Here is an 11,477-nt window from a genome sequence, read left to right on the forward strand (position 1 = left end):
CTCTCCACACATGATATGACAGAAAGTGCATTAAAATGTCATAACAACAGTTTTTGCAACAACAAAAGAAGGAGGAAAGCGCTGATGCAGAGTCAAAACATTTCCAATAACAGACCATCTTTACAATTCCTGGTATCAAGTAACTTTTTCAAGAGCATCTTCTACTTTTTATTCGTGTCCCAAAGCTCATGACTAAAGACCTCAGGCCTGAAATACAATGAAAGCAGGCCACAGACAAAGTGAGACACAGTGATGAGCGCAAGATTAAGGTGGAATTTATGGCAGATAAACAGCCACAAATAGACTGTCCACTAGTGACAGTTTCACTTACCTTGCACGTCCATTGACATAAAAGGTAACAATGAGAGACAAAAGTCAACAAGATACTAATAAATGCTGTTAGACATGGCTGACAAAGTGAGTACCGTGTCGATGCCTGTAAGGCCACATAACAGTTTGCCCACCTACCATGTAATGGGGAGTAATTGGCTCTACAGACAGGAAGCATTCTTAGCTTTATGCTCTACTGCTCTGCTATTACTGCTGTATACATTGGATTTTCTAATAAGCCTTTTTACTAAGTAACGTGTTTAACCTTGAACCAAGAGGGCAAGAGAAAGTGTGAAGAAACCCTCAAATGAATGTAGTATTTGGTATCAAATGGGACCATCACCTGTTTGGGGAGAGCATCTAAACCAAGGTTAAATGTTAGACTGGACATCCAAGATATTTTGTGGAAAGAGTGTTCTTTAGAGCTGCTCTGGACTCTAATCAGATGTGCACTACCTTGTTACGACCCTAAATTGAGCCAACATTCACCAGCTTCAGGGCCATCTGACCCTGCTGGCTTGAAACAGGCTGCTCAGCAGCCTAGAAGCAAACAGTGAGGTTAATGAGGTGAGACAGCTAAAGGTCTATGATCACACACTTGCGTTATAGCGGTGTCATTATGTGATGTATTCCTCCCATTTTGTCATGAGATTTACATACTTTAGACTCTAACTGGTGTCCCACTGGTTCAAAAGCTTGCAAGTGCATAGTAGTGTTTCCATGATAAAGTCCTTTTAATTAGTGCATCTAAAATCCAGTTGTTCCTTTCTGTGCAAGAATTGACTTGAAGTTGTGTTCAGAAATCGTACAGATAGAGCTATTTCAGTTCTTCATAATGGTGGATATGTTGCAGTTTTTTGGCTTCTGTTTTCATGGCTTAGAGCAATCCTCCAGATCTTTCCCCTGGGGGAAACCTCCCCGTATGTAATAATGAAAAGCCTGCAGAGTCAAGGGAAACAGCTCTTCTCTCCCGTTCCATCTTAATGAGCACAACAATAAGACTGTCCACAAATAACAATTAGAAATTCATTAAAAAAAAAATCATATCAGATGACAATTTCTTTATTTAAACATGAAATAAATTATTGTATTTGATGATGACACTTTAAATGTCAGACAGAAGATGGTCTGTGGCCTTTCTTTGCAGATTTTGCAATGTTTGTCCTTGAATTAAAAGCTAATGAATATGCGTGTGTGATTTAAATGGGCACATGCGTTTGTTTATTGTTTTTTATAACTCCATACAGCTATAGCCCAGTTTAATACTCCCATGGGACTGATTTAAGGAACATTTTGTAGTGGGTTTTGCATTTCTGCTTCATAGATACCGTAGTAGCTAATAGAGTCTAACGGCATTCCTCCACAGCAGTGAGTTGTCACTGAAAATATTCTCTCAGCCCGTCTGTCTTTTGTCCTACAATCTCTCCATACCAGACCCTGAGGAATCACTGGACCACATAGCATTGCTACACTGCATCTGCTACACTGACCGGCCTGTGTTTCGACTCCTGCTCTTCCCGCAGAGATCGGAGAGGACAGAACACGACTGGGCAGGAAAGAACAGCATGAGAGTGGAAATAAGTAGGCAGTTATGGTGGAATCAGAGAGACGCACATCTCCACTGGCCAATTCAGTGTAACTCCTGTCTTTCATCTTCCACTTGTCATCGTCATAATCACACTCTTTTGGAATGACCCACACATTACCTATGATCACTCAGTCCCTCTCTGGCATTGATAACGTCACCTGATGTTCTTTCTTCCATTGTGATCAATTCTTCTGTGTTTCTTAGGAAGCCATTAATCTTAGTGTGCCCACTTTGCTTTAAATTGCCTGGTTTATTTTCCTTCCCTCTCCAAATGAAGTCCCCCAGGTTTACTTCGCCAACAAAAAAATAGCCTTTTAAAGTGAGCAATGCTTGTTGTGTATTACACGGTGGGGGACAGGTCTTAGGTGGCTGTGCAAAGTCAATTATGTTGCATCTAAAGAATGTGTATGTGTGTGTGTGTGTGTGTGTGTGTGTGTGTGTGTGTGTATGTGTGTCGTTTTCTGGGGTCCTTAGAGGGTTTCCACCTTTTCACCAGCTGACTCCATAAATACTGCGAGCAGGTAACAATTTTGACAAGTCGCAGCTAAACAAGTGTGTGAAATGTGGGTGTTGATGAGCTCTCGTTTGGATCTGTTAAATGTAATACAAGGCTGTAAGTGTCTGGATGGTATTAAAATAGGAATTACATAAGCACATTTATCATTTCTTTCTCCCAACTCCCAGACTGATTTCTACCTTATGTTATCTACACCAGTTATTCCCCAATTAATTATGTGCATTTATCACTGTAAAACAACAGGTCATAACCCACTTTGTGACTGTGGGGGAGCAGTTGTAAACACTGCAATGTACAATTCTGTTTCATAATGAACATGGAATAACCGAGATGAAACAGGGTCTTAACTAGTCACAAGGGATTCAATTATGGCCACAGAGTAGGATTCAACATGAAAGTGTCATTTAGTGAAAGGAACTTTTCCACCATCACTGCCCACTGTGTCCACTAGAGAATGCCTGGCAGCGAGCTTTTCAGTTAAAATATCACCTAAATGTGTCTTTTCGACATATCTATTTTTAATTCACATTAACTACAAGCAAACTTATCTACATAACCTTCATTGCAGCTGCCTTATGCAGTATACCATAGCTAATGAAGCCTATATGCACAACAGAGCACTCTAACTAATCAGTCTTAAAGCTGTTCTGGATTGATCTGGGCAATTACTTTAGTGTTTTCTTTGAAGGCTTGGGGTTCCTTGTAATTCTCTCTCTGTCCCACTTTGCTCTTCTTGCCCACCTTCATAATACATGGGAATCAGACCTCAGAGGACATTTACATTGTTTTCTTTTTTTGTATTATATACACTTTACATTACTTTGAGATACACACGTTATTCAAATCCACCAGAGTAGAGTATAAATGAACATTAAAAAAAGTAAATACCTTTTAGTCTGCAGTTCAGGCTGTGTTGCTCTTCGTTGTATCCGCAGTGACCTCCTTGATAAACCACAGAGAGAGCAAAAGGGGGGCCGGGATTAGATGATGAGTGAAAGATCCAGTTCATAAAATAAAGAAGAGGAAAAACAAGAAAAAGTGATTTGTTTTTTCCCTTGCAAAATCACATTTTCATGGCTTCTAGTCTTTAAATGTGCATCGGTGTGAGCCAGCCCGAGCCACTGTATTGTGCAGCCTCTCTTTCTGTTTTTCATTCTCACACACACACAATTTCACCTACTCCATGCCCCAGTAGAGCTTTCTCTGTCTCTCTATTACACACACATTCATGCACCCTCTCTCCAGCGTGGCGTTCTCTCCCTCTCTCTTACTTCAGCTGTTAGATTGATCTCTCTCCTTCGCTCTCCTTCCTCTCTTTGTACTTCCACTGTGTACCGACTCTCCACCATCCATCTGTCAGTCCCTCTTTATGCTTTTTTTTCGTATCCAAGTGCTCTTCTATTAAATTATCCCTAATTTTCTTCATCACTCTCTCTCACACCGTCCTTTTTGTCTCTCACTGTTCCATCACATTTTATCCTCTCCTTTCTCTCTCTCTCTCTCTCTCTCTCTCGCTCATTATTTCAGCCACTCCATCAATCAAACACACACATTTGTCCCATGATATGGTTCCCTCCTCTTTGTCTTTCCCCGTCTCACACGAACATTGAATGGATTTAGGTCACCTTTTGTGTATTTGATGCTGAGAGGTCCTCATAGAAATAAAGAAAGACTGCTTTTCCAGAGTGATTGATTTTTTTCTAAAATCTAATCTGATATTAGACAAATTGCTCCATGAATGTGATTTGAAGTTGGCTCATGAATGACATTTTGAAGGGCTTTAATTTTGAAATGCTACATCAGAATGTCCTGGTTCTCTCCGAGTGACACCTTGAGGTGGTCTGCTATTAACCTGTCCTGATATCATTTTGTAACTATGCACCATTTCCTCTAAAATCGAATCTGAAATTAGACAAATTGTCTCATGAATGTGATTTGAAGTTGGCTCATGAATGAGAATTTGAAGGGCTTTAACTTTGAAATGCTACATAACAATGTCCTGGTTCTCTCTGAGTTTTGGTAGCATGACCAGTTAGTTTGTTTCATATTGTCGTCTTTTGAGTTAACTTATTAACTGCTGTTAATCAGTGTTGCTTTCCTTTTCAGAAAGTAGTTTTGAGTTGTTGCATTTTGAGCATTTCAGTATATTGTTAATAAATTACTATTTTGTTTATTCAGCCGTTGCCCGTGACTCTTCTTCCCTGGGTTTATTTACACCGTTAGTGCCCTCATCCTCTGGACCTTAATCGGGGAATGTAACAATACCTTATCTTCGAACACAGGATCAGACTGCTGTGTGCTCTTAGGGTCTATATAGTATTTACAGAAAGAAGCATGGTTCACATGGCCAGGTCTTTCATTACTTCCCAACTCTGGTGTCATCTAAAGATTGGGGGATGCTTCAAACTAATTAGTTCTTACGAAACGTCTATAGAGATGTGCACAACAACTCAGATGTAGAGAGGGGCATGACGTGATAATCGTTAAATATAGTGGCGATAATTTCCATGGTGTTGCACTTGGTTCTAAGTTTGAAGGTGATGGAAGAATGAAAAAAGTGAGCTTGACAGAGATGTTTCAAGTCAACCTAATTTCTCACCTCTACACACCTCGCCTATCACTGCATAAAGTGGGTGTGAATGTTGGATTGTCGGTTTCGACACGTTAAAGAAAAGGTGCTGTGGGAGACGGTTTTAAACACTGTTCAACGAGCACTACAGTTGAAACATACTGACCCGCTATAGTCAAATGTAGATTTAGGTTTGAACAGATGATGTTTTCTGGCAGTGTTAGTCAACAAATCCACCGATTGGACGAATAGTACAGATTTTTTGGGGGAGATTATTTCTGTGGCATTTTTACCTCATTAGATCAAAATGTGGGAGAGAAGAGTTAGAGAGAGGTAGGACAACCACATCACCATGATCATTTGGCTATCAGGACTAAAGCCTGTCCAGCTGTGATTAATCCTAGTGATGAATGTCTTCTGTGACAGACTCAAGGAAAGACATCAGTATACAGCATGACCACAATGTCCACAACGGGAACAACTTATATAAGAAATGATATATTCAGTATGTAATATGTGGGATGATACCAAGTAAGTTTATATAACAATTCTTGTTATATAGTGAAGTGGTTGAGTGATAACTGTCCTTATGCTTGCTTTACAGTTGCTCTTGGAGCCCATCAAAGATAAGCATAGAGGACAGAAGAAGGTGAGCTGGATTGAGATATATTAATGCACACAATAGTACACTCTGCAACCTGTCAGATCCCGCCTCTTGGACGACATGACACCTGCATTGTAACCCTTGACAAGAGCTCTAGTGGGCGCTCTCTTTTAATGGTGCACCACTCCACGTGGTGCGTGTTCACCACACTTTCCTCCTACCTTGGTGCTTCTGCTGCCCATTGTCCTCATTGTGAGAATGAGACACTAGCTTTCCTCCTGCTTTCTGTGTGTACGTCTCGCATGCCAAAGGCAAGGAGAGAAAAGTGGGTCACGGGCAGATGGACCATACAGTATAGTAAAAAAATATGCTGGCTAGGTTTTTTTTATTTTTTGCTGTGTGTTTTACTGAGTGCATTTACTGAGTAGAGTACTAGAGTCAGAAAGGAAAAGAAAAGAAAAGCAGAGAAGAAGAGATGCGAGTAGAGAGCAGGATGAGAGAAAATTATTGATTTTTGAAATCGAAGCTGTGAAGCGGAGAGAAGGTTTCGCTTTAGATCACATGGCTTGAAATGTGTCTGGCTTAAAATTATTTTCAGTGAGAGTATACATCGAACAATATTTATATCAATCAACGATACAATCACTACTTGTGACTGCTGCACACAGACAAAGACTGCTTTGTAAATTCACAGCTATGTATACAGTTGCTCACTCTTGAAATTAAACACTTTATATAAATCGTATGATGTACAATGAAAAAGCTGATTACTGTACAGACGTATAGGCTCGAACCTGCTTTAAGGCCTTATCCTGAATTATTTTCTCAAGGAAAACCGATGCAGTGCTGGACTCTGGTGGCCATTTCAAATTACTGAAACAGAGACCTCTATTTCTAAAATGTGTGCAACAAAACAGTTCTCAGAATGTTGCTCTTTTTTTTTTATGTTTCAGAAATATTTCAACATTGGCTGTTTTCTAGTTCTTAGAATGCATTTGCTTAAAATGTGTTTCAACATTCGTACTGTGGTTCCTTCTGGTTTTATCTTCCTCATTAAAATTATGAGAATCATGGAAATATACTTTGTAATACAGGGAATAGAATAAAGAAACATTTTACTTTATAAAAAGGACAAGGCTCTTTTTTTTTATCCTTTTCATTATAATACATTGGTGTTGCTAAGTGTTTCTCACTACAGTAAGTCAAAAAAAGTCCCAGCAACACAAAACGAAACTGATCGTCTTGTTTCTCAGAATCCAAAGAAGCTGTGACACCACATTTTGGTTCGACATGTTACATGTGGCGATCTGTTTTTGCCTTATTAGCAGCATAAAGAACACACCGATCTTTTGGATGTTGAAGTCACTTCGCTTGTATGTGCAGGGGAGGAGAACATGAGATATAATGCGATGTATAATGTATAAAAATGTGTTCTGCTTTTCTAGAACGTGTGAAAGAAGAAGTTGCTGACCATAATTCAGCTGTTTAATTTTAGAAATCTCATTTAACACCTAAAACCCAGTGTTCTGAAATGACCTGCCCATATACGTAGTTAACTACAAAGTGCTCTATAACTGTGTCATATTAAGCTTTTTGAGTGTTGATTCTTTGATGATATTTTAAACCTGAACTGGGCGCCTGCAGTACAGACAGGTTCACAACATCCTATCTCATCTGTGTGTCCACTAATAGTGACTGTCACATGTTGCCTGTATGATTATAATGTATTTTTATAAGCAAACATTTTGTTTTCCTCTTTTAGCCTCAGAGCCTCACTGTCAGTTAGTTTCACATGGTGATGTCAGCTACCACACCAACGAAAATCATCTGGTTTCTGCTTTCAATCCGTGTAGAAGGCTTAATCATTTAATCTGATAAACAGCTGTGGCAGTTTCGCCTTCATTTCTCAGAAGTCTTACTTAGAGACCAACTGAAAAGCAGAAGGTCAGTTTGGGTTACTTAAATTACTGCAATATAACTGACTTTAGCCATAATAACTACAAATCCTGCTGAATGTTGAGTCCCTGCACAACATAGAAGTGTATTATTTATTGTTTTCATTAACTTCACGGAGCCTTGCGATAATTCAACGCCAAAGTTGTTTTGGGTTCATTTACCGTCCAATCAAATATGACCATCAGGGCCTGTATGAAGACCTGCATCCTTGTTACTACACTGCATGCTTTCAGCAACTGAAACTCCTTCTTCGTGAAATAAATTACCACCAGAAAAGTTTTGTATTATTTTTCACAGGTTTCAGGCCCTAAATTGGGATGCAGCACGTAAATGCTTCTCTTGCTTCTGTCTTGTTCCGTCTTTGCCTTGTTGAACTATTGTTCCTTATACAAAAGCAGGCTTGCTTTTAGTTCATTTGAGTCTCTTGTTTGCCGTCTTAGTTTAACTGGGGTTCTCCAACTATAGCTGTTTGATTTAACCAATACCTATCTTTAGTGCCTAACATGTTTCTGTCATGTTAAGTAATCTTCTTTTTCCCTGTTTTTCTGTTAACCCTTGTAATATAGTTTGTCAGACCTCCTAATTTAGAGGAGCTGAGGCTGGCCAGGTAAAGCATTTGTACATTCATTCATTCATTCATTATCCAAACCGCTTATATCCTGTTCAGAGTCGCGGAGCGCTGGAGCCGATCCCAGCTGACATTGGGCGAAGGCAGGGTTCACCCTGGACAGGTCGCCAGTTCATCGCAGGCCATTTGTACATATTGCCATTAATTATTGTTTAAAGAAAATATTAACTGCCCTCTGAAGGTTCATAGGAGGCCGAAAGTCACTAATCTTGAAGCTTTCTCAAGCATCAACTTCCAGTTTTTCCTTATTCTTTCTTTGTATTCACTCTGTCTCCGTCTTTCTTAAAAATGAACTTTGGTTCCTTAATGTTGCATACAATATTTTCTAGGGTAACGTTTCCAAGTTGCTCTCTTGCTTCCTCTGTCACAATTTACTAGTTAAGTTCTATTAATATAAGGTTTGGTATGCTACTAGGGAAAATTATTGCGGAGAAATATGGTTGCAGAGGAGAAGTACGCTTAGATATTTACTTCTTCCTTTTGCAACTCTTGTGTGCTTTGGCTCAACCCTGACAGCAACTTCCTCAACATGACTCAAAACAGACACTTAAGTGGTCACTTTTTAACACCTCAGTCATTGTGTTGTTTCTCTTCACTGCGTTACTCTGGCAGTGCCATGAGGGGAATACAACATCTGCTGCTCCTGGCAGGTAAGAGGGATCCAGTGAAACATGAACTGAGATTGCTGGGTTTAAAAGTTTCAGTTTATTTATATGAAATATATTTCAGATTATTTGGTATTCGTTTTTGTGAGTATTATTACAGCTGAAATTTTGTGGGATTTGATATTGCTTTTAATACATAGAGTATGAAAATATAAAAACTACGGTTGAGGCCTTTTGATGTCCCTGCAGCTGGTGATCGAGGCAATTAATCAATTATACAAATTTCCAACATAGCTAAAATCATACTAAAATGTTTTCACATTTAGCTGAATTTTCTGTTACGAATTGCATTTAACATTTAACAAATAAGATAAAGTTTTGCCTCCATAAAAATCACAGAGCTGCCCTTTAGCAAGGAATTTAATTGGTAATCAAATCGAAACCTTCAAAAAGGTCAAAAGTAATATATTTGACTATGTCATGAAAAACAAAGAGGATTTTGCTAATCAACATTTTGACTCGGTGCCCTGCTCTAGATGGAAGAGACTAATGTTAACTGTGTATTATTACAGAAAGACTATATTAAAGAATAACATTTTTATATTTTGTTACAGAGTTCATGCTCCTGGCAAGATGTCAGCCACAAGGTAACCAGTGTTCACAGATGTGCAAAAGCTGTCAGCTCTCCATCTTCCCTGTATTACCTCTCAGGGGTGTAAAATCTTAATAGGTGGCAGCAATGACCATGTACAGCAGCCCTTTGTGGTTTACTGTAATGACAAACTATGCCTCCACAATCTATATGTCTTCTTTTCTTTGTCTCCTGCCTCCTTAGTTTCTATCTTACCCAAACTCAAGCAGATCTTCTCAGGGGACTTGCTTTTTCTGAGATGTGACAACAGCTTAAGTGGGAGCACAGTGAGATGGTACTTCAACGACATGGAACAACCGCTGACAAACGAAACCTGGAAGATAGGAGTTGCTACACCCAAGCACTCGGGCTCTTATCAATGCAAGCGCAACGGGGCAAAGAGTGCCGGTTTTCCCATCGACGTCCTGGGTAAATGTACCAAATGAACATAAGTATTACATCTCAAACTGCCAAAGATGTAAAGGGAGGTACACAAATAATTGTATAATTTATCCATTTACCATTCAGATTACACTCCCAGTGCCTCCCTCACCATCAAGACAGGCCAGCCAGTGATGCAGAAAGGAGGTTCTGTTCTCTTGCAGCTTGACAATGATGATGGTCTGCACGGATGGAAGTGCTGGGTGTATAGAGGAGGGCTGACAAAGAAGATTGCGTTGAGGTTGAGGAATGACAATGCGAGAGTGATCTTTCAGCCCTCTAGACTGAATGACCAAGAGACCGTTTTCTGGTGTACCGATACTAAGCAACTCAGAAGTAATCAAATCACGATCAGGACCTCAGGTAGGCCTACTGTTATTTTAATGCTCTGTCATACTAAGCCAAGGGGACTTTCTGTAGGTTCTTCACTACGAGCAACCCCTTTCACAATGTAACATTAACAGCATTATCAACATAGTACTGGTCATTTAAATGATGGGGGTAAACTCTAATACAATCATCTCCTTTCAGAGAAGGCCACATCGTTGGAAATGTATCCTCTGCCTGCTGTGGTTGGGGAGAGTCTGACTCTGAAGTGCCAGGTCTGGGGCACCAATGAAATTAGCCGCACTATTTTCTACAAAGACAACACAGTCATTCGGAATGGTTCGAGTTCTATCTACGAAATCCCTAACGTGACAGAATCTGCAAAGGGAAGTTACAAGTGTGATGCCACATTCACATACATGAAGCGCACTGCCGGGCCCCCATACCAAGTGGTCTCTGATAACCAAGATGTGTTTGTCCAAGGTACACATAATCAACCAACACCCTTTGACTGCTGGTGTACTGAATGAAGTTTCCCCCTTTTGTGTAATACTGTATGCTTTACACGTGCATCTTTTTCTCCTCATTTGTTCTTTTTCAGCACCTACCGTGAAGGCAGTTCTCTCTGCAAACGTTGGCATGTCGTGTTCTTGTACACCTTGTCCCAGGAATAGCACCTATCATTGGTACTACAAAAATAATGGTCAGCCATGGGCCCTTATGGATTCCAGACACGAATTCATGATGCCAAAAGCGAGTGGTACCTATGCATGTAGAGCCGTGTGGGCCATCGGGAGGTCTATTCTCAGCAATGCCCACTTTTGTGAGTTCCTGCTTTTGTTCCTGCTAATGGAATTTGACACCGTTTCCCTTGACATATTAATACAAATTAAGAGCGCTTAACTCGTCATGGGCACTGTCCAGCCTGTGAGAACAGTTGTGTAATGTACTTTGTGACCATGGAGGGAGCTTACAAAGTCAAAAAAAAGAAAACCTGATTGTGTCATCAGAGTTATCCCACCTTCGGCTCAGAGACTTTAAAATCTTAACAGAAAACTGGACGCGCAGTCACAATTTCTTACAAAAAGGGGGATGTGGAGTTTGAAAGATGAAGATATTTACCAAGCAGGGAGGTTCTAGCAAATTATGCTATAGAGTTGCATTATGGGAATTGCAGGACAAACTGTTTTTGGATCTTAACCCGTGCAAGGGAGTAAAAGTCATGGAATCTCCGCATCTCTGTGGCATCAATTTTAACCATTTTCATAGTCAGTCTTGTGA

The 11,477-nt window shown here is 39.9% G+C and overlaps 2 protein-coding genes across 4 annotated transcripts in view; one reads left to right on the plus strand and one right to left on the minus strand.

Annotated features, from left to right (window-relative positions):
- LOC116381162 (SH3 and multiple ankyrin repeat domains protein 1-like) overlaps nt 1–3,919 on the minus strand; it is a 37,694-nt gene extending 33,775 nt beyond the window's left edge. For 2 of the 3 annotated variants that reach the window (XM_031843049.1, XM_031843048.1), the window contains exons 1-2: nt 3,707–3,919; nt 3,324–3,377 (exon numbers count right to left, since the gene is read on the minus strand). The gene's annotated coding sequence lies outside the window, so the exon portion shown is untranslated. Of the gene's footprint in view, nt 1–3,323; nt 3,512–3,706 lie in introns of those variants that run through there. The other variant, XM_031843047.1, reaches the window with a different exon arrangement.
- A 4,839-nt stretch (nt 3,920–8,758) lies between these two features.
- LOC116381541 (uncharacterized) overlaps nt 8,759–11,477 on the plus strand; it is a 4,125-nt gene continuing 1,406 nt past the window's right edge. The window contains exons 1-6 of the mRNA XM_031843785.1: nt 8,759–8,842; nt 9,412–9,444; nt 9,633–9,857; nt 9,957–10,232; nt 10,401–10,679; nt 10,798–11,019. Of these exons, the coding sequence (XP_031699645.1) occupies nt 8,809–8,842; nt 9,412–9,444; nt 9,633–9,857; nt 9,957–10,232; nt 10,401–10,679; nt 10,798–11,019 (1,069 nt within the window). The 5' untranslated portion in view covers nt 8,759–8,808. The remainder of the gene's footprint in view (nt 8,843–9,411; nt 9,445–9,632; nt 9,858–9,956; nt 10,233–10,400; nt 10,680–10,797; nt 11,020–11,477) is intronic.

Source organism: Anarrhichthys ocellatus, unplaced genomic scaffold, assembly GCF_004355925.1.
Source record: "Anarrhichthys ocellatus isolate YVR2014 unplaced genomic scaffold, GSC_Weel_1.0 scaffold4, whole genome shotgun sequence".
In the NCBI taxonomy this organism is placed as follows: Eukaryota; Metazoa; Chordata; class Actinopteri; order Perciformes; family Anarhichadidae; genus Anarrhichthys; species Anarrhichthys ocellatus.